This window comes from Primulina eburnea, chromosome 1 (genome assembly GCF_022965805.1).
Source record: "Primulina eburnea isolate SZY01 chromosome 1, ASM2296580v1, whole genome shotgun sequence".
NCBI classification, from domain to species: Eukaryota; Viridiplantae; Streptophyta; class Magnoliopsida; order Lamiales; family Gesneriaceae; genus Primulina; species Primulina eburnea.
This window is the reverse complement of record NC_133101.1, coordinates 61,450,522-61,473,751: the sequence shown is the minus strand read 5'-3', so window position 1 is coordinate 61,473,751 and position 23,230 is coordinate 61,450,522. Positions and strand designations below refer to the sequence as shown.

Below are 23,230 nucleotides of genomic sequence, written 5' to 3'. Positions count from 1 at the left end.
AACCCCCCCCCCCCCCCCCCACCCACATCTTGAAAGCATTAATAAGATTTGGGTCTAATACAAGAATGCAGAAGTACACTAAAAAAGCATCTCACATAGGCAAATATTTGCATGTTAATTTTCTGCTTTTTTCACCCAATTCTCTCGTTCACGTTTAACCAATTGCTAGAGTTAATTTTCTGTCCAATAACGAACAATGAACAAACCATGATCATCTGTAACCCTGACGAAAAGTTCCAACATTAAGCTAACTGATCTACTAGACCTACATCAATTTGAGTCAGTTGAAATTGCTAATCAGCCATGTTAAGAAAAATTCATCTGTAAGATCATCCTCTAGCTTTCTTTGGATTATGGCCTGTCTTCCGTTTGTGGCGACTGAAGTCTGACACGAACCGAAATGTCTGGCCACACCCTGACTCGTTACAAATATAGGGTCGAGCCCCTGTGTGAACTCTAATGTGTTCGGTCCTTGCCCATGCCCACTTAAATGACATCTTGCAGCCTTTCCAGGGACATTTCAGAGGACGGTCATCGAGATGAACACGTCGGTGCTGCACCAAATACTTGTGCGAAAAGAACTTCTTCCCACATCCCTTCACTGGGCAGATGTTTCTTTTGTGCATGGTCAGCTCGTGTTTCGATCCAAAACTCATGGTGCACCCCTCTACGTCACATAGATGTTCGTTTTCCTCATCTCTTGCTCTTGCTACCTTGTTAGGAGAAGTGGCAGAAGATTTCATGGTTGGACGTTTCTTTGTATTTGTATCTTTTCGCAGCTTCTTTACTGCTATTTTCAGTTTACTCGATCTGGGATCTATATCTTTACGAGTCTTTGCAGCTCTTTTCCTTAGTCGTGTGCTGGGACCACCATCATCCTCATCTTCAATGAGTAAGTTGGACCATTTCCCGCTGTTCTCGTGATTTTTCTTATGCTCGCGAGTCACCATTAGCCTCGTTCCAAAATTACTCTTAGTTAGCTTGCAATAGATGCTTGGTGGGATTTCTTGTGGCGATTCATCCAAATTTTTGGAGTTATTTCTCTCTTCCTTCAATCTTTTAATTCCACGCTTGCTCTTAATTTGCTTACAAAAGTTGCCAATTGGAATGTTTTCAAATGATTCATCAAACTTTTCATCCTCAGAACTCTCTTTCTCCACTCGCTTGGTTCTACTCTTGCTCCTAATTTGAGTCCAACAGTTACTGAGTGGAAATTCTTCAGCAGATTCATCCAAATTTTTGGCCTCGGTAGTATCTTTCTTCAATAGTTTAGTCCCACACTTATTTTTAACTTGCTTACGGCTTTTACAGAGTGCATGATCTTGAGGTGGTTCATCCACATTTTCCACCTCAAGAGTCGTGGCTTTCAAACGTGAGCTATTTTCCACCGTGCTTTTCCTCTTTCCTCTGCTTTTGCTGGTTTTAGAAGTTGTTTCAGCAGCTTGGTAGCAGTCCAACAGCTTCTCGGATCTCAGATCAGGCAAATCTACCAGGGCAGTAATCCCCTTTTCCTGCTCCATTTCTTCTAAATTCTGGTCAACTAACAGCGGATGAGCCTGACTAGACATCCACACTTTGCCGCACCATTTCCCGGCAACAACTATCTTTTTCTGCCTGCCTGATCCCTTTTCTTCAAATTCATTATTAGATGATGGACCATTAACTGGGCATCTGCGTCCAAAAGCACTATAAAGAACAGAGTTGTATGGCATCTGTTTACAGTAGAGAGGGGAGCGACTAAGATTCGCACTGTAGAAAAGGTTGATGCCCATTTTCACAGCCCAGTCTCCATTTCCATGTATGGCGTTTTCACTATCTAAAGCTAATTGTATCCTTTCTTTGTCGTCCTCATTGGCCTCCCTGAATGGAATTTCATTCCAGAGGTAGTCGTTTTCCAGTTCTTCTGCAACCTTTTTTGCTTGAGATTCTAATCTGGGATAGTCTGCAACAACAATCAAAGATGCTCATGAAAAAAAATCTAGCCGGAAGCTAGTAATGTAGTTTCTAAAACACGAAGTATAGTCCACTGCGAATATCTTCAAATTCTGATTTTATTAAACATAGGGGGTACCAAGTTTAAGAACAGGGAAATTTTGGTAGGTCAAGAGTACTTCAAAGTTGTGAATGCAAAAGAATCTCACCAGGATGACAGACAAGGAAAACATGGGCACCACCAATTGAATTAAGCTGTTTTTCCACTTCCATGGCATGATGAAGGCAGAATATGTGGAATCGAGAAGAGTCCTCATCAGATCTAGGGTAAAAGGATAAAGATGATTCTATTGCTACAGAACCAGTGCTCATTGTTGCTTTGCTCTCATGGGCCACAGGTTTACCATTTAGCACGTCAAGTATTCTTTGATGTCTAAACCTGTCAATTAATGAGTTTGAGTCAATCACTGCACAGTCACTGGTTTGAACTTCCGAGTCAGAACTTCGGTGATTTGTTTCATTGCATGTTTCTCTAGCTAGACCAAAATTTGTGTAGGAATCAGAATTGTGCAAATAAACTTCTTTTCCGCAACTGATATTTGAATCGGTATTCTCGCAAGCATGTCCACTGTCCAAGTAGCTGCTTTCTCCAGTTCCCGTGGATTTGGCAAGAAACTCTTCTTCATCCTCATTCTCCTCGGAATCGGAGGAATTACCATATGCCAAAGCCAATAGGCCAAGAGAAGAAGGGCCTTTACTTGCTTCATTATTAGAATCCATTTCTAAGCTTTCATCATCCAAAGCTCGAACTCGATTACCAGTACATGGTGGGATATCAAGGAGTCCATATTTCTGCATCATCCCTACAAAAGAACACAAGAAGCTCACAACATAGGCCACGGATAGTCGCCAAAAGTCACTCACTATTATTTGGTTTGGGATCATCAACAAAATAGGCACAATTTTATAATGGTCTTGTTTTTCCACCAAGTTATAAATATTGTTTACACAAAATAGAACTTCACTTGCATATCCACATAAACAGAAACAACACATGACAATGCAACACCAAGTGAAAAAACTGAGACAAAACATTAGATTTGCACGATTACTTTTACTGAAAATAAATAAAATAAATTATGTATTATAATAATTTAACCTGTTATATTACCTGAACAAGAATTCATTCGAGGGTTTGTAGCATCACTTATGGGATTGTGGTCGCTACAAGCTATACCCCCAGTTATTAAATATGCTACAATCAGCTGACTTCAGGTACTGATCAGTGGCCTTCGTGGGTTGAACTATAGCAACACATGTGAAACACAGAATTCCACAAGTGACACATGTAAACAATCCCTGATCATATTGAGAAGCCTTTTTTACATCGGAATCAGTAAGCTCCGTATAATGAGTGTCATTACTATTACCTAAAGAAAAAGGGGTTTCCTTTACATCACAGAACCTCTCTTTAACCTGCATCCTGTCTAGAGTAAAATCATCATGAACATTACAGCTTGAAGTTTTCGACTCAACATTAGCACTGCATAATCCAGGGAACCTAAACTTTGTTGTAAAATGCAATCCATCTTGTGAATTTGGGGACGTTATGAGATTCAGAGAATTTTGAGGAAGAAGGACGATAGATGATCCTTTCCCAAGAATGTGAAGGATACTGTTATTCTGCATCATATCCCGGCAAAATAGCTCTTTGATCAATATTTCTCCTTCATCCTTGTTTTTCTCCTTTAATCGAGAACTCCGTGGTTTCATGGCAATGCTCTTTGGTACTCTACAGCAAAATAAATACAAATGCTGAAGAAAGATAATCCACATGCCATATTTTAAAAGATGTCTTTATACCAAACGACATAACTATAATGCTTATTGTAAGAATAGTGACCCTACATTTTTATAAGGACTATACTAGCTGAAGTATCTGACAGGACAAGCCATATATCATACAATAATAAGAAGACACAGAGCAACTCAAACATGAAAGACCAATTATTGTAAGAATGAATGTCGCGTCAATTCTTTTACTGATGACTTAGAGGACATGGTTTCCATTATTGACAACCATGTCTTAGTGCAACAATCTGTCGAAGCAGCATTAGTAGAAGACAGTTTTAGAAGCGAGTCCATTATGGCCAGGTATGTTTAGTTACTTTTTTTGGTGGGGGAGCAAGCGAGAGGATGAGCATAATAATTGGAATCACCAGGGGAGAACATAGAATAAAACTGTACTCTAGCACAATAAATAGTAGGATAGAACTGAATTGGAAAAATGTAGAGCAGCCAAGCAAAACAATGATGGCAATCTGATTTCAAGCAAATCTCAAGTAAGCACAACTAGAAGAATGTCCATCTAGCTCATTCAACATAAAAATCCCAAATTAAATGAAGCATTCTCTATCAAATAAAGAGAGAACAGAGATATATCTATTAGGTTGCTTTTTAGAATTTGAAATATATATTGTTAATCCAACATCTTGAACACAACATAAATATTTTTAACAATGAAAATTGAGGATTTTCAAATGCAATCTGAAGATAAAACATATAATTTTGGTTTAGCAAAAAAACATTAATATTGATTTGTAAAATCAACATGATTGATATAGAGGATTGTTAATTGTAAACCATTAAGGTATTCCATATGCAAAATTAAAATTTTAAAAACTACAAGACTTGCAAAATTGGGAGGCTGTAACGACGGAGAGCGAATTCTATTAGTACAAGTGTTCGGTCCTGCAGGCATACTAAGGGATAGCTGATAGCATACTATATCTAATTAGAAAACATCCACATGTTATCTAATAAGGATGTTACGAAGTCTTGAATGATAATAAAATAAATATTCATTTGCATACAAGCACAAATGAAAAATCAATACCTTGCAATTCACTCGAAATGCATCATCACTACATTTAAGGCATGCATAAAAGGCTTTCAGCCTTTAAGGGGCACCAAGGCTCGTGCTGTAAATTTGAGGCGCACACTTCGTTGAGAGGTTGCACCTTGACTTACATCTAGGTGCACCTCTCGAAAGATTTTTATAACCATAATTTGGAGTGAGAGAGTTAAAAAAATGCATTAATGGTGCATTTTGCAGAACACAACATTCAAAAACCCCAAATGACTGTCTTATCAATCAGTGTAGCAGTAAGGGATTAAGATTATAAGGGCTTCTTTTTCATCCAAATTTATTGATGAGCAAATGCACGGGTTTACGAGGTTCAAATTTAGAGTTCCAATTCATGAAAGTACCTAAACTCTTATCACTTGAGATGAATCAGGTTTTAACACAACATTATTTCTGGAAAATTGTATTTGGCAATTTCCTGATATGAATCAAAAGGACATGATAGAAAACAAACCTTGAACATAACGAAAGTGCTAGATCATACAGTAACTGGAAGTGAGAGACCATAGGAGGACAATTGATTGATGCCCTTCGAATTGCCGCGTCTTTAGCAACCCTCAACCATTCAGGAGTAGCAATATTAGCTGCCTCTCCACAATTAAATCCTAAAATGATAGTATCGTGTAAAAATGAATAATTTTACATTTCAAGAATATAGATCTTATGCAACTTCTCTTGACAGTTGATTTCTGAGATATCGAAATTGAAAGTGTAAGTGTCTTACCATGACTGAACCCTGAGTGATAGGCTCTTGGAAAAGTCACGACAAATTCTCCAGCATTTTGCACCAACCTAACTCAAGACAGTATAAAAGTAAGGATTACATGTTCAGATGAAGAGCAAAAGTAAATAGGGACGTGATAATGCAGCGAAGTGTCACCTGCAGCATGGAACACCAGCATTAAGAAGTACTTCAGGAGACATGACTGTTGTCTTCTCACCAAGTGTAGAAAATGTCACTGGATGAAAAGATATAATGATAAATATACGCATTAAATAGATAAAGACAAAAATTCAGGGGCAACCAAACAATGAGAAGTGTCATGAATAAACACACACACACAAACGCTCTGAATATAACAGAAGGCGTTAAGCCTCCAGTTGTGTGTGTGCGCGATCGCGCGCGCGTGTGCATATATACATAAAATCTCATCTATAACCCGCTCAAAGAAGCATTTGTTGTTCCTCACAACTAGAATAACCCCTAAATTTGGATCTTCTTTCTTTGGGGGTGGTGTGGACTGTGGATGGGTAAAATGAATAGGCTAATAAATTCCATCTAAAATGTGATAATAATCTACAAACCAAAATCAGCATTCCAAAATATTCCTTGAAGAATATCTGTTTCCAGAATCCATCAGCTTTAAACATCACATGCGAAAACTGTATGGTGCGTAACACGGTTTGGCATTTAGAGATAGGGTTGACACATCAGGTTTTCAAACAGTAAATAGCACCAAAATGCAAAAGCAGTAAACATCCATTTCTGTATTTTGCTTGATACACGTTCATTTTGGTTACAAATACAAAATCTCCTCGATACGTCCTTCAATCTGCTGAGTCCATGTTATGCCGGTTCCTGGATTCAAATAACAACTACAACAGAAGACAAGAATGAAGAACAAAGGTACGTTCAAGAACTGAAATATAGATATAATACTGATAGTGTTTTCCCAAAGACAAAACAGAATAACAAATGAACGGAATGAATAACTAACTCCTCTCCCTCGCTCTCTTATTCCCCCTTCCCACGTGATACTTCCTAAATGGGACCTCCTAGTGTAAACAAATCTTATCTTGGGCCTTAGATTATCTTCCAGGCCCCTAACAATAATTACCAGATCTTCTCTGGGAAAACACTATCAATATTATTTCTCTATTTCAGTTCTTGAATTTACCTTTGTTCTTCATTCTCGTCTTCTGTTTGGAGTTGTTATTTGAATCCAGGAACCAGCATAACAAATTAACGGAATGAATAACTAACACCCCTCCTCACTCTCTCTTATTCCTCTTCCCTAGTGATACTTCCTAAATGGGTTTCCTAGTGTAAACAAATCTTATCTTGGGCCTTTAATTTTCTTCCAGGCCCCTAGTAGTCCAGAACTCACAAGGGGATCAATTATAATCGTTGGAGATGTTGGAAGCCATAGACAGCTTATTCCAGGTACGTAATCACAATTCTGTGTAACTACCACTTTGATCAATAGATTAACTGAGGAGTCAATCCATTGTCCTCTTTCATGATAATATGTTAAAAATGGATATATGTTGCCGAAAGAACAGAAACTTATGATATTGAAGTTATCTATTGCCAGTCAAACGAGGGGAATGACTTCCAAAGTAAAGGCCAAAAAGAAAACTGCTTTCTATTTTCAGCCATAAACTAATATTTAACATCTTTTCCAACACAGCTTCAGAACTAACAAATAACTAGTAAGCATATTTATCAATCATAGGTTGTGGGGGATGATGCAGCAGTTACCAGCACTAAAATAGATATGGAAACACGGTTTGGACATTTGAATGAAATTCAGCTCGAGAAAGGCTTTGCTGCTCAATTCAACAATCATGTAAGATTCTAAAAAGGGGATTTTAAAAATTGGAAATCCTCCATGAGCTCACAACAATGTAAAACAGAGCATCCCATTAAAAATGGCACGCAAATTTTCTTCAAAAAATCTGATATTCACATTAATCTCAATTTTTATGCGTTGACTATAAACTTACAAAGTGGATTGATTTCTCCACCGTAACCATGTTCCCTGATCACTTCCTCAAAAGCAAAAGCTGCCTCATGTGGCACACCATACCATGTCTTTCCGGCACCCATATGTAAATAATTCAAACTATGAAAATCATGATCCTCTACATGCCACGCAAACCAGCTAAACATCATTGCAACATAAACCATAGGCGAAGTCACTCCCGGAATCTCCTCCTTCATGAACCTCAATAAAGACACACTCGCCCTGGACACTCCCCTCATGTTCCAATCGGTCTCTCCCACAGTCACCACACCCTCACTCTTCTTGACATTACTCCTCCTTGTCACAAATGCCGATCCTGGCATGTCATTTGCGTACTCCACCGAGAAGGGCTTATCTACAGTGGCATTCCAAAAAAGGGTCTCCATTTCCAATGCATTTAAATCCTTTTTTGCATACTTTTTCAAGTAACTCTTTTCAAAACTCTTAGCCTTTGCCTCGAACTCCGACAGAGTATACTTCTCACCACTCAACCACACCGATTTCTTCACGGGGCGGTGCTTCCTCGGGCAGAACCCAATTTGCTGTTGCCGTGTGGTAAAAGTAGAACCCGGATTCAACTCTTTTGCCCGAGCTAGAAGAGACCTGTTAAAATTAGCAATAACAGTTTTCTTGGAACCTGCAGGCACAGGGGGGACAATTTTGCAAATACCATATTTAGCGGCCTCTTTTTCAATCTTGAAAATGTACCCAATTGGATCTTGAAACTCAGCTAAAGTGGGGTGATACTCTGGCGCCACCGGCATAGATTTTAACCATGGAGGAACCTCAAAACTCGCACCACAGTTCACTTCAGCCGCCATTATTGAGTAAAACAAACAACTAATAAACTTACGAAATCATATCAACGAACCAATAAGGATACAGAAACAACTGTGCAACAAAAATTTGAATATGCATGTCACCAAATGTGAGATCTGGGGGGTTCACAAGGGAAGCATTAAGAAGTATAGAATGCTGAAATTAGTCGAAGAATGGATTTTGAGATTCCGTTCTCTCTATTCTATCATTTTTCTGCTATTTTTTTGGGTTTAACGGGGGAATATATAATTATTTTTTTTGAGTGTTGTTCTTCTCTCCTCTGTTTTTTGGTAAGAAACGAACAGAGGAGAGGAGAAAAGGTTAATGCGAGTGTGGACTGTGCAGTGGTGGTTTAGTTCAAGGTTGGGCAAATGACTGTGACTTTGGATAAAATTACTGTTCTGCCATTATATTTCTTTCTTATTGGTGGTTTTTTTTTTTTTTTACTAAAATTCTAAAAAGTTAATTTTTAACTTGTGAGTTTAGACTTTTCTGAATATTGGTTTATTTTAAAAAAAAAATTAAAAGTAATTGAGATTGAGTTCGAAATTTCATTTAAATTTAGAGTGAGTTTCATGTGAGACCATCTCACGGATCTTAATCTGTGAGACAGGTCAATTCTATTTATATTCACAATAAAAAATAATACTCTTAAAATAAAAAGTTATATTTTTTCATGGATGACCCAAATAAGAGACTCGTCTCACAAATACGACCCGTGAGACCGTCTCACACAAGTTTTTGTCTAAATTTATATTATTATCAGATGAGTTATGAGTCATCGAAATTATCTTCAAATTTCAGCATTATATATTTTTTGTGTGTGGAAAAATCATGTTTGTTTGAGTTTTTAGTAAATTAAATAAATTTTTTATTACATACAATCCAATCCTTTATGTACGTGTCGTATTGTGATACAATGTGGGCATTCAAAAAAAAATACTTTTTTGTATTACTTTTATTGTAATAGATGGTACGAGTCCGCAGATAAGATTCTGAGACGTTTCAAAAGAAACCGTTATATAATTTATAGAGTGTTAAAAGTTTTTTTTAATATACGAGACATACTCTAATAAAAATTCTTTAAAAAGGTAGAAAATATTTTTATTTTGAAAATGAAATTGAGAAAAAAACTATTAATTTTTATGATTATTTTATTTATTAGTTTATTCTATTTTTTCCATTTTAAAAATAATAAACCGTGTCCAGTTACAGCCGACTCACAGTTCACTGACCGGTCTTCTAGTGCCAAAGAAAGTAGATGTTCGGACATGGTTCCCGAAGGTTCGTGTGGACGGCACGACCGTCGTTCTCAAGTTATGGGGAACGGTTGCGGAACTATAAAAAAATGTAATTCAAAAGATGGTAAAAAATGTAATATAAATGAATTATTTTATATCAATATTACAAATTATAGACAATACAAACTATTTTACAATAATACACAATAGAAAATACCACTAAAATTATACATACCAAGCTAATACCATGAAGAGTGCGCAGAGGAGCGAGCTCATTGTTTATTTCATCCTATCTCATAGATTAAATTGATCGAACATTTGATATGAGTGAACAAAGGGAAATTGACTAGATTGAATGACGAATATCATAGAATGGGATATTTATTTGTAATTGTTACGATTTTATCGCCCTACTTTTGTCCACGCCAAGGCGCAGATTGGGGGCTTTCGGACAATTTAGCGCGGTTTGGTAAACGTCGCTGTCGCGATTTTAAACAAATCCGTCGCAATTGCTTCCGTTCGCCGTGTCCACTTTCCCGTTATGCGGCCGTAAAACCCACATAGCGCTACAATCACAACGATGGCGGAACTTTGGAAGGTCCACCGTTCCCTTCCTTCAGTGCCTTATCGGCCATTCGGCGAACCCTGTTCCGGATGTCATCGTCGCCATCTCCGCTATGCCAGCACCTTTCATAGAAAGGAATCTCCGGCGGCGGGTGCGTCCCGCAGTCAAACTCAAGTGGGCACCACAACTATCCCTGTAGTCCACTTCAGCCCCAGCTATTTCTGTGCCTGATGTAGAGCAAGGTTGAATCATGATATTCCACCTAAGATTCGATATTTTCCTGTTTTTGCATCTGAGGTTTATGGGTTTTTCCGGGAGTGGTTGATATCATGACAAAATTGGTTCTTTTTTATTATGGGACGGGAAATGATCTCCTGTTCTGCAATGGTGTTCTTGATTTGCAGAGAAAAGAGGGAGGTCAACATGGTCGAAGCTACTTCTTTTTATACCAGGTGCCATTACTTTTGGCCTTGGCACTTGGCAGATCTTCAGAAGACAAGAAAAGTTAGCTTTTGTTTCTTTTTCATTTCTGTATCGTGCTATCTTACCTGCGGATATATGTTCCACAGAAGTGTTGGATTGTTTTCACTGAATGAGCATGTTTTCTGCTGCTTTAAAATATTGGCCAATTTGGAAGATATTTGAGAGTGGTAGTAACAAACTGCAAACTGTGATTATTTTTTAGTTAACGCACAAAATTGTGAGAATAGTGAACTGTTATTGCTCATTACTTAGGATCACTTTGTCACGTAGTTATTTGACAATCATCGTGCAACCTAACCAAACTGTCTGTTGATTTTGATGAATGCGACAAATTTCGTTGCATTTGGATTTTTAAGGAAAATAATCACTACATAACTCAAATGGATCTGGGCCTTGGTTGAAATCTGGTCCCTCCCACTCCCTCTTGTTTTGTATGTACAGATAAGAATGCTAGAGTTTCGGCAAAGTAGACTTGGAATTGAACCACTTAAAGGCAATCAATTTTGTCTTTCATTGGCAACCCTGATTCTTTGGAGTTCAGGAGAATACAGTAGAGGAGCTTTTGATGACAAGAAGTCAGTATATGTTGGTCCAAGTTCAAGGAGCATTTCTAGACTCACTGAAAACGGATACTACCTTATAACACCCCTCATTCCGGTTCTTGGTGATCTTGAAAGGCAAAATGTTGGAGAGAATATTCAAATAAGCAAGCCAATGAATATTATTATCCACCTTCCAGCTTTGCTATTTAATTATGTTAAGTAATGTAAGTTTTAAAAGAAGATTTGCATTGTGATGCAGAATTTGGTCTCCAAACCATGATCTGTTTGCTGGACAAAATTTGTAGTGAACATTTAAAACATCTTGACAATGTTTGCATGTATTTGCATAAAGCTTTTTCTTTCTCCTACTAACACAATAGTTCTTTTGTAATTCAACCAGTCATCACTCAAAAATACTTTACCGTTATGCTTTGACTTTTTAACTCAATATTTCATATTTAAGACTCTAAAATACCTCATAAACCAATAAATAGCTTGATATACGAGAGTGTGACATCACCAAAACAATACATTTTTTTTCATGAAGTAACATCTGCAATGAAAAAAATCTCATTTAGAAGTTAAAATCAAGCATATATTCCAAATCGCATTTTCTCGTAATGTTTTCTGAAAACATTAAACAGTTCCATATTACCATGCATTCCGATGATAAGGGGCGATATTTTTTTAGTTCACAAGTGTTTCGTGCTGTTATCACTAAAGATTTTCTTATTGTTCTTAGGACTATGATAGTGGCAATCCTTGATTATACTCTATTCATTATAAATTATCCAAGGTTGTTTGATGTATCCAATATACATTGTCAATTATTTTCATGGTTTCTTGAGAATACAGGTAAGTTTCTTGAATATATCCTTGAATTTCTTGCAGTCTGCAATCACATGTGTTAGTCAATAGAGGGTGGGTGCTGCGTAGTTGGAGAGACAAGGCGTTAGATGTTTCAGAGGATGATAGGCTGTCAAGTAATTCATCCACCCCAACTCGACATTGCAAAAAAATTTTGGTGGCAGTTTGGTCTAACAAACCAAAAAAACTTGAGGTTGTAAATTTATGTTTCTTTGTGTTTTGACGAGTTTTAATGGATGACTTAACTATGAAATAAAATTACAATGTATTAAAGACGACAAGAGCATGATGCATCTGTCGTCTCTGTAGAAGTCCTCAGTGTAACATTGAGAAGCCAAGTATATTTGGGACACCAAATGATCCCTGGTACCTCTCAGTGGTTTTATGTTGATGTTCCAGCAATTGCTCGAGTTTGTTGGCTTTCTGAGAAAGCACTCTACATGGAAGCTATCAATGACAATATCAAAGCAAGCCCGTACCCTGTTCCAAAGCATGCCAATGCGCTTAGTCGTAGCTCAGTTATGCCACAAGATCGTCTCAATTATACATTAACTTGGTATGTATCATTCTGTTGCCCTTTGTTAGTCATTCACTCAAATTTGCACCCTTTTGTACACGATACATCTTTTATCAAATGAGCTTGATTTGACTTTCTCTTGGTATTTCTCTCATTAAAATCATAACTTTTCCAATATGTGGAAAACTTTTATCTTCCCATTTTTTCTTGGTGCCAGTTAGCAATATTCATATTTTAGTAGTGTTATGGTTAATGTCGTACAACTTATTTTCTGAATGTATTTGATATTCCACGCAAGTGCCAAGGGTGAAAAGACTTCGTTGCTGCTATTTTGCAGTAGCAGCTTTACATATTTGGATGGGTGGTGTTTTCTTTTTTGTAGGCTGTTACATGTACGAATGGATTTTAGGACATGTGCTGTTACTTCTTTGAAGTTCGAATTTTTTCCCATGGGCTTTATCTTGATTTCTTTTTCAGTTCTAATCTCCATTTTAGTCTCTTCACTTGTGATAATAAAAATGCTTATCTGGTGCAGGTACTCACTTTCAGCTGCAGTAACAGTAGGAGATATTGATTCCTCCCTCCCATCCATCAAATTGTGGTGAGATGAGAAATTTTGTCTTACAGTCTTCCACATGCCACCAGGGAAGTAAACTTTGTTCTTTTTTTTACAAGCTTCTATGTTCTCTTAAAAACACGTAAAAGTTGACGAGGTTCGATGATTCTTGAGCTACGTTTTTGTTACAATATGCGGATGCAAGTGTCTGTGTCTGTAGTCAATAAAAATATCATGCCTCGTTTCCTGGACGCAAATGTTAACACTACCACCTCCATGTATTCTTGGCTTCCATTTTATTCCCATGATTTGTCGCGTACTACACGAAAATATGGGTTAATTGCATTAGGCACAATGTGAAAAAGTCTACAAAGCATAACCACCCCTAGAAAAAAATATTAGCAGATTAAAATATTATTCTCCGATGTTTGGTAAGGGTAATGCATGTCAAGTCAAGATGAGAAAAAATATTTATCTCAAAAATTAAAGATAAAATTAAAAAAAAATGAAAAGAAAATGGACCCATATGGTAAATGTTGAAAAAAAAAGACGGGCAAAAGATGATAGCAAGCTGATCATTATCCTAAGACACGCTGCACAGACTGCACCACCGATCCACCGCCACCAACGCCGAGAATCTACATACTCCCGACGGCGGAGTCGGTGGGGACTCTTCCACGACTTCCGCTGGGGGTAGGACCCTACCCTCAGCAAACAAAGCCCGCCCATTACGCGGCTGTCCTAGAACAATCCCTTCTTCCAGCTCCACCGCTACACTGCTCGACTCTCCAAACCTCCTCTCCACTTCCAGATACTCCCCCAAAGACGCCCTTCTGGCGGCGTCACCCTCTTCCCCACACAACATCCACCACCTCCGCCTCTTCCGCGTCACAACCCCTCCCCTGAATTTCTCCGGTTTCCTGCTCCTCCGACCTACAGTCACAGCGGAGAGGGAATTCTCCCGCTGGGACGCGGCCCTGAAGGTGATGGCCTGGAGCGTCACGCCCATAAGGGTCCCCAGTGTGGTACTTCCATCATGGAAGAATGATCCTGTTGACTGTAAAAAAACACACCTTTCATTTTCAAGAAATAATTTGCGGGATTTTACTGGAAAGATCAAAAGGGTGAACCATATTTCTACCTCGGTGTCGAGATCAGAAGAAGACAGCGAAGAAGCGGAGGGGGAGGAGGGTGGTGGCACCATATCATTCGCCGGATCTAACATCAGCGCGTCACTGTGTGTGAGTGAAAATGGTGTTTTGTCGGTAGAAAGTAGAGGAAGCAGCAACTATATCATGGCTGCCAAGTGAAATCCAACGTAAAACAAGTTTTTTATATTATTATTTTATTTTTATAATTTCAAAATTGATTAGTTTGCAAATCACTTGTCAATTAAATTATATTAGATAAATTCGTTTCATAAAATGTTGATAAAAAGACCGACACACTTCTTTTAATGGAGTATAAATTTTTATTTCGATGTAAGATGAACATCTTTGATTCATCATTTGTTCATACTAGTCGATAGTTGTATTTTTAGTATACATTATCCATTTATTATTTGTCTGAAATATTTATAATTTTTTTGTAAAAATTTTTTTCTCCTACTATTAAATACATATATTTAAGTTTTTTTGCACATCTTTTAGGTTCAAATTTACCATTCATTTATATTATTCTTAATAATTATAAATTGAAGAAGGCTCCACACCTAAAGTGAAAATGAAACTTTCCACCTAAGTAAGGTGAACAATAATTCTATGAAATGTTGCATGGAAAGCAAATGGACCACTCGATGTCCACAATTGAGATTTGACATCCCAACAAATTTTATTATATTTTTTAAAAAATATAATAAATATATTTTTTTATTATTTATATACATATAATATATATATATATGCATTTAAGATATTTAAAATTTAAAATATATTATTTACTATATTATATTATCATTTTATACAATATAACGTTTTTTTATATCCAATCGTCGACTGATTGAATTAAGGTAAATCGGTTTGATTACTATTACGATTATTAAAACATTGATTTGGATATTTAGTGTAAAAAATAATATTTTTTATCGGTAAAATCAGAAGAAAAAAAAAAATGTCTCGCGAAATTGAATCGAGACTTTTCTACACCCTCTTTTGCCTATATATTTATCATAAATGAACTGTCTTCATTTATTTTTCTGATAACATGTTCTTTAATTATATACTCATAAAAATCAAGAATCTATCGATCCTTCTTCATACTGACAAAACTAATTATCTGTTATAAGTCTAGAGAATTTTAACCATGATATTTTCTATCAGTTTAAAATAAGCATGTATTTCTAACATCTAGTTTATGTAAAATATCAGATTTATCATCTTTTATCTCATGTGTTATTCGTCATTCATCCATGAGCCAAAATAATGGGATTACAAACAAATATATTTTACCTTCATTTAATTAAATAGATATCATAAAATCTATTTAAAAATTATTTCAATTTATGAATGACGATCATACCTGAATAAAAACATTTATTATATCATACGTAACATAAAAAAAATATTTTGGAATTTTTCTATCTTAATGTAATTTATAGACGAATATTATTTCATATAAATTCGGGAATAAAAAAGAATGGACCAAGCTGTAATAAATAAATAAAGAACAGGTCTCTTATGAGACGATCTCAAGAATTTTTATCTGTGAGATGGTCAACCATAACGATATTCACAATAAAATTAATACTCTTAACATAAATAGAAATACATATGATCCAAATAAGATAAGATACGTGAGATCATCAAAGTTTTTGTCAATAAAACAAAATATGGACGCAATCTGATCACCGATTACGTTGGCCAACTCTTGCGTCAATGCCACCCACACCTGAATGCGAGTCCTCTCAGTGTATCTCTCTGTCTCCCGGCGCTATTTCTTCCATCGATCACATTCAAAGAAAACAAATAACAGGAAAAAGGAAGTCTTGAATCAAGTCAATGGCAGAGACCAAGATCTACGAACTTAACAATGGCTCTAGCCTCTATGCAAGTCCATGTCTCCAATTTCGGCTGCACGATCACCTCCTTGTTTGTACCTGATAAAGATGGTAATTTCACCTTCTAAATCATGAAGAAATGGTGTATTTTGGAAAGTGTGAATATCTGTTTATGGCTGTTTTGTGTTTGCATTTGAAGGGAAATTGGCTGATGTTGTTCTGGGATTTGATACTCTCGAGCCATATCTGGTCAGTGACATTTTCATATCGATTTATTTTTTAAAAAAAAAAAAAAAGAACCCACGTGATTTTAATCTCGATCTTGTTATTTTCTTGTGAAAAAAGTGAATCTTGTCGTGTTGTCGAGGGTAAATAAAGGTACTCATTGTTGTTCTTTCTCTGTTGGGGCATAAATTTTAGCACACCCTTATACTTGTAAACCGAAAGCAGGAAAATATATCTCTGGAAATAATATCCGCCATGTACACATTCATGTTAATTGGACATTGCAGGACAAAAACCAGCGGAGACCAACTTGACTTAATTGCAGGGATTGTAAATTTATTGTGAAATTCAATATAGTAGCTCCTGATATTTGGCGTCTTCCTTACCGTTTTCAGATCTCGACTGTTTGCTTGTATGATATCAGATTGATTGGAGATGTTATTGTGAAGAGAGAGAACTTGTGTAAAAGTTCACGATGCTGGTATGGGCCTTTTAGCTTCTTAAATATGATTCAACATTAAGCCAGAATTCACAAATTTTAATTACAAATCATTTTTTTCAGAGTTCCACTTGGATGTATGATAGACCAGCTAGTTTACAGTTTCATTTGTATTGCTGTCTTTTGTGTTTGCTTGCTGTCCTTTATTTGGTGCTAGTGGGTATAGCACAGCATGGTTGTATGATAGAGATTATATGATGATAATAAAGCTAAGAGGAAGGAAGTGCAGTGTGTTTTCATAGCATCTGAGGCTGCATCTATTACTTTTTGGAATGACAAGACAAATCTGTATCTAGGAAACCACATGATGTATTTTTCCTCAAAATTTCCAATTTTCTAGCACCGATTTCGTACAATCTTTTGAAGGTGGGCACAAGGGATATGACAAGGTTATTTGGGATGTCGTGGAGCATAAGCAGGGTGATAATCCATGAATTACCTTCAAATACAAGAGTTGGGATGGAGAGGAAGGTAGCCTCCTGTATTTTGTTTTGCTCACACTCGCAGAACTAATGTGTATACTGCCATTTCTTTTGTTTATTTTTATTGCAGGCTATCCAGGTGATGTTTCTGTCACTGCAACCTACACACTTACTTCCAAGACTACACTGAGACTCTACATGGAAGCCGTGCCGGAAAACAAGCCAACACTAATCAATTTGGCTCAGCACACCTATTGGAATCTGGCAGGTCACAATTCCGGTAACGTTCTTGATCACACCATACAAATCTTTGCGAATCATCTTACTCCCACGGATCAACACACTATTCCAACCGGGGAGATCGTGCCACTCAAAGGCACTCCATTTGACTTCAGGGCTGAAAATAAGATCAGTAGCCGTATCCACGAGGTTGGGATGGGATACGACCATAACTATGTCCTGGACTGTGGAGACGAGAAATCAGGATGTAAGCATGCTGCAAAACTGAAGGATCCCATTAGCTCGAGGACTCTAAATTTGTGGACAAATGCTCCTGGTATGCAATTTCACACTGCAAATTATGTTAATGGACTCACTGGCAAAGGTGGTGCAGTGTATAATAAACATGCTGCTGTGTGTCTCGAAACACAAGGATTTCCTAATGCCATCAACCAACCAAACTTCCCCTCAGTGGTTGTTCACCCACGCGAGAAATACCAGCACAGCATGTTGTTCGAGTTCTCGCTCGAGTAAGGGTGGACTCTTTTAGCTAAACACTAGTCTTTGATGAGATTAAGTAGGACTGGAGCTATGTCAAGAGTCGTCAATGAACATCCGAAACTGCATATTTTCTATAATAAAAAAAAATCGAATTTCCTTCATTTTGTTCCTGGATGAGCTTTTGCGTGCTTCAATATCATTGTTTCTCTGATTCTTGAATTTTGATTCTGGGTATAATCTTTTAAATTATCTAGCTCACAGTTATACGATAAGTTATTTGTCTAATATATTTTTGCTACAAAATTCTTTATCTTTTAAATGGCAATAACTCAGATAATTGGAGGTTAAAACTAAAATATACATTTTAGCGAACGTGCGTCTCAAATATTTAGTAATAGTGTAGAACGTTCGTCCACTATATGTCTCGAGTCCATTCCATATATACTATGAATCTGATAATTAAATGGGGATCAATCTAATCCTTGTATTATTTATGCTATCAACCAAAGTCATATGAGTGAACATCTTTTGGTATATTGAGATAAGAGTAGGTTTCATGTGAGACCGTCTCACGGATCTTAATAGACCGATCAATCCTACCGATATTCACAATAAAAAGTAATACTCTTGACATAAAAAGTACTATTTTTTCGTGATCTAAATAAGAGATCCGTCTCACAAATACGACCCGTGAGATACTTTGCATGCGTAATATAATGATACATCCTAACTCTGAATCATGGCTTCGGCCAATTCTCATGCTGCGTCTGATTGAAATGAGAAAATTGGAGATTTTGGCAACATATGTTTAATTAGCACGGTTTTAATATTTCCCCAAGCTTCATGTATCTCTGAGCTCTTCAACATCCAAATACTATTTCTTCTCTTCTTCTGCGGTTCGGCTTGGTTACCAGCAAATTTTTGTGGCACTCTTGCTTAAATAAGTGATATTCAATCGCAATAATATTCAGAATTAAAGTCCATTAAATTAACCCAAAAGAAGAAACAGTGAATACATTTGAAATTCCTTGGAGACTCTATAGTTACTTGGAAACTACAAAGCAAGTCATTAATTTTCTTGGATCCTTTTGGATCGAAGAAGCCATACAAAATCACCGATTCAAATAAGTTTTGAAGTAATTTCAAATTCATAACGGGTAAAAATCAACAAGTACACTTTGCAATCACGCATGAAAAAACTATCTTGTCATTTTCATGCTGAACACACTGATAAGCTTATCAGATCTAAAACTATCATACCTTAAACATGACCAATAGCCTGAGTAAATTTTTTACCACGATCTCTCAGTGTCTGAGAGACACATTTGACAGGAATCAGAAGCAACAAACACACTCAAGGCTTCAACAGAAAGCTACAAAAGATAGGACTACTTGAAATGGAACGTAATCTCACCTAGTGACAAAATTGTTTTATGCACTATCAGCTGTAAGGAGAGCAGTTCCTTTACCCACAGCAAAAGTTTTCCCTGTCAGAAAGAAGAATTTTAAGTAAACTTAACAAGGTTGAGTTACTTGAGTAAGCAGCATCAGAGAATAATAATCTACACAAAGCCAAATGATCTTTGAACCTTCGGTACGAAGAGTGAACCGTCCAAGTTGAGGAAAATGGGAAAATTTCTCGATACATATCAAGTTATTCACCTGAGAGGCAAAAATGTAGCAACATAAATTATGTCAATCCCTAACACAAAATTCAGCAGAGAACTATAATACCAAGATTAGGAAATATGAAACACATCAGATAGCACATACATCATAGAACAATCACCTTTTTTTAAGCCTGTACATCTCATAAATTAATAGATCAGTTCAACTCAGATTATACAAACTTTAGAGAGAAACTAATACATTTCTCAAATAAACTAACACCACATACAAGTATTATTACAAACGAAAAATGCGAAACTATGTTAACCTGACTAAATGCAGTACATGGAGCCAAAACTTCCACCCACTGAACTCATTCAGACATCTGAATGAAAATGTGAGACTAATAATTATCAACACTAATAGAATCACTATCATTGAACTCGGAGAGGAACACTGTCTATGTTTTGAGAGTCTCTCTCCATTAACTAGTAAATAATGACAATGAAAATTTCTAAAGGAGCCACCTCAATCGATATTTAGAAACTTTGTACTAAATTTTCTGTAGAAAATAAGCTCTTGATATGCATGTCATATTTGTAAATTTCAAACCGAAAAAGGGAAAGAAGATATTAAAGCACAACACAGAGTAAAGACTATGAATGATCAACAAATGAGAACTTCAATTCAGCATAATAATACATTTGATTCCGATTGGACAAGTTGCAACATCCCAATAGAGCAACAATGCAACAGATCCCCACAATTTGGAATATAGTCTGTTGTGGAGTTGTCTTTTCGAAAATTGAGAGAGACCACTGTGTCCATGTTATTTTTGGCAGGTTAAGGACGTTGAGCCAACGATTGCTATGTGTCTAGGGAACATTGGTTGATCTTTCTCTAAGTAACGCAACTACATAGGTGGAGCCACATTCCACCCATCGCAGACTCGATTGCTCCAATTCGATTCGATTGGAAACTGAATGGAGCGATTGGTCACCCTTAGTTTTAAATTTTATTTTTATTTTTCTTCATTTTGAGAATATTTTGAATTTTAAAATCAATCAAATTTGTTGATAAATAAACCATTAGGAGTTAGCATGCTACGGTTACCTAAGGTTCGGATGAGATCCTTTTTAAATGGGCGAGCCGGTTAAGGAGCTCCAATCGGATCAAATCAACAATTTATAATGTTTTGGGAATTTTGAACGAAGACAATGGCTTGAACAACATCTACAAACAATGAAAAGAAACTCGTGAATGGGCGCCGGAGGGGTTTCCGACGTAGCCACTCCGATGATAAAGTCAGCAGATTGTACGATGATGAACTTCGAGCAATATTTGAGGAAAAATATGTAGAATGCTTAAAGTTCAAAGGTTTTTTTTCCAAGATCCTTTAATGACATTAATACCTGCTATTTATAGGAGAGGAATGGGTAGTTACCTCGATTCCCGCGTCACCTACTAAGTCGGTTTACCATACTAAGCTTCTGATGACTTCTCGGACACTCCAAACCCAAGTCTCGATTCCCGCGTCACCTACTAAGTCGGTTTTACCATACTAGCTTCTGATGACTTCTCAGACACTCCAAACCCAAGTTGCTCTGGCGGATTAGATTGCCTGTAATGATTACACTCGAATGTGGCTCATTTATCGAGGTAGCGCTATTCTCGAGGTCGCCCAAGTGGACATCCAACCGGGAGCATTACCCGGACAGGTGAGAATCACCCGGCCAACTCTATGAGGACCCGAGCTACTGGTAAAGGACTGCTGATGAAACCACCACACCCGGGAAGGAAAGATTTACCCGGGCATCCATAAAACTACCCGGTACCGGGTAGTTACCTCGATTCCCGCGTCACCTACTAAGTCGGTTTACCATAATAGCTTCTGATAACTTCTCGGACACTCCAAACCCAAGTCTCGATTCCCGCGTCACCTACTAAGTCGGTTTTACCATACTAGCTTCTGATGACTTCTCAGACACTCCAAACCCAAGTTGCTCTGGCGGATTAGATTGCCTGTAATGATTACACTCGAATGTGGCTCATTTATCGAGGTAGTGCTATTCTCGAGGTCGCCCAAGTGGACATCCAACCGGGAGCATTACCCGGACAGGTGAGAAGCACCCGGCCAACTCTATGAGGACCCGAGCTACTGGTAAAGGACTGCGGATGAAACTACCACACCTGGGAAGGAAAGATTTACCCGGGCATCCATAAAACTACCCGGTACCCCGGGTTGTATACATGGGTATCAGATGAACAAACCCATATCCTTATAGGGGTATCACCAGGTTCTTTTGTAGTTGTACACGTCTTGATGAGAAAAACAACGAAAGGGATAATTAACATGCTACCTACCTAAGGAGACTTTGAGGCATTGATTATATGGATGGAGTTAGATCAATCATATTTAATCTTTGATGTATCTTGTCCATGTCCCTTTTCATTGATATTAACTTAACGTATCAAATTCGACGATTGTCCTCATTATATCAAAACGAGTTGTTTCAACGTGCTTAATACTCCTTCACACGTACTCTGGGAAATTTCTCAGGGAATCACTCACACTACAAAAAAACGCTGCGGTTAGCGACGGTCAAAACCTTCGCTAAAACCATCGCAAATTGCTTAAAGCGACGGTTCTAGCGTCGGTTCGGTTAAACGTAACCGGTGTCCTCGTCGCCTCGCCAAACGACGGTAAATCACTAACCGTGACCATTATGGCGACGGTTTGATTTATGAACACCGTCGCAATTTTGGCGACGGTGCATTTAAACCCGTCGCTATGTATAGCGACGTTGTTTTTCCAACCGCCGCTATTTTAAGCGACGGTTTATTTCGCACGGTCGCTATATTAAGCGACTGTTATTGATAAACCGTTGCTCCCAATAGCGACGGTTTGTGATACACCCGTCGCTAAATATAGTGACGGTGTACGTTTCAACCGTCGCTTATTATAGCGACGTTACTTTAAAAACCGTCGCTAAATATAGCGACGGTGTTCACAATACCGTCGCTATATTCAGCGACGGTTACCAATGTTCCGTCGCTATTGACCTAATATTTTTTTAAAAAAAATATAATTCGTATATTGTGCTGTTTAATTAAAAAACTATTGACAAGAAAATTTAAAAAACATAATCATATCACTAAACTAAAAATAAGAATCAATTGTTTCATACATGTGTCATAAAAATAAATCACAAAAAAAAGTATCTACGGTGACTGCGTCTTGTCGTCGTCGTAGTCGTCATCGTCGTCGTCGTCCCCGTACCCCTGCGTCGGAGGAATATAAGTCTGTGATAATCTGTAGCTACGCGAAGAATGACCAACTGATGCGCCACGGGATCGGGATCGACCCCTGTGAGAATTGTCTGGTCCAGACGGCGTGCGGCCTGATGTATGCGCAGTAGCTGCCTGCGACATGCCTTCAACTAGGGCTCGGACTTGCTCCTCTAGCGACGTCATGCGATCTCTCAGCATGACGTTCTCCGCCCGTGTAGCCTGCACCATATCGACGAGCTCATCGTTATACCGTAACGACCAGTCTAGAGCCTGCC

At 37.5% G+C, this 23,230-nt stretch overlaps 2 protein-coding genes and 2 long non-coding RNA genes across 6 annotated transcripts; 1 reads left to right on the top strand and 3 right to left on the bottom strand.

Annotated features, from left to right (window-relative positions):
- Positions 1 to 27: 27 nt before the first annotated feature.
- On the bottom strand, positions 28 to 8,763 carry LOC140837643 (lysine-specific demethylase REF6-like). Its single transcript, XM_073203761.1, is given in 8 exon segments — positions 28 to 1,942; positions 2,142 to 2,795; positions 3,104 to 3,170; positions 3,172 to 3,724; positions 5,313 to 5,463; positions 5,583 to 5,650; positions 5,739 to 5,817; positions 7,586 to 8,763. Coding segments are annotated over 8 exon segments (4,026 nt in total). The 5' UTR covers positions 8,427 to 8,763; the 3' UTR covers positions 28 to 329.
- A 1,554-nt stretch (positions 8,764 to 10,317) lies between these two features.
- LOC140837623 (uncharacterized) lies at positions 10,318 to 13,446 on the top strand. 3 transcript variants are annotated; one of them, XR_012119429.1, is made up of 4 exons: positions 10,318 to 10,472; positions 10,635 to 10,734; positions 12,147 to 12,678; positions 13,175 to 13,446. It is a non-coding gene; the product is annotated as an uncharacterized lncRNA (long non-coding RNA). The 3 variants fall into 3 exon arrangements; XR_012119430.1 differs by having other exon boundaries at positions 10,318 to 10,734; positions 12,147 to 12,315; positions 12,522 to 12,678; XR_012119428.1 differs by having other exon boundaries at positions 10,318 to 10,734.
- Positions 13,447 to 13,698: 252 nt separating this feature from the next.
- Positions 13,699 to 14,546, bottom strand: LOC140837553 (uncharacterized protein At3g17950-like). Its single transcript, XM_073203726.1, has 2 exons — positions 14,337 to 14,546; positions 13,699 to 14,252 (listed from the first exon to the last, which is right to left on the bottom strand). The coding sequence occupies exons 1-2, from the start codon at positions 14,418 to 14,420 to the stop codon at positions 13,779 to 13,781; spliced, it is 558 nt and encodes a 185-aa protein (XP_073059827.1). The 5' UTR covers positions 14,421 to 14,546; the 3' UTR covers positions 13,699 to 13,778.
- A 3,511-nt stretch (positions 14,547 to 18,057) lies between these two features.
- LOC140837635 (uncharacterized) lies at positions 18,058 to 19,722 on the bottom strand. Its single transcript, XR_012119432.1, has 3 exons — positions 19,646 to 19,722; positions 19,471 to 19,543; positions 18,058 to 18,187 (listed from the first exon to the last, which is right to left on the bottom strand). It is a non-coding gene; the product is annotated as an uncharacterized lncRNA (long non-coding RNA).
- Between the last annotated feature and the right edge of the window lie 3,508 nt (positions 19,723 to 23,230).

What these genes read in the sequence shown, in the direction of transcription:
- LOC140837553 (XM_073203726.1), bottom strand. Translation starts at nt 14,420, where the DNA reads ATGTTAGATCCGGCGAATGATATGGTGCCACCACCCTCCTCCCCCTCC. An exon ending in CTTCTGATCTCGACACCGAG is followed by an intron (nt 14,253 to 14,336) that starts GTAGAAATATGG and finishes GTTTTTTTACAG; the next exon opens with TCAACAGGATCATTCTTCCA.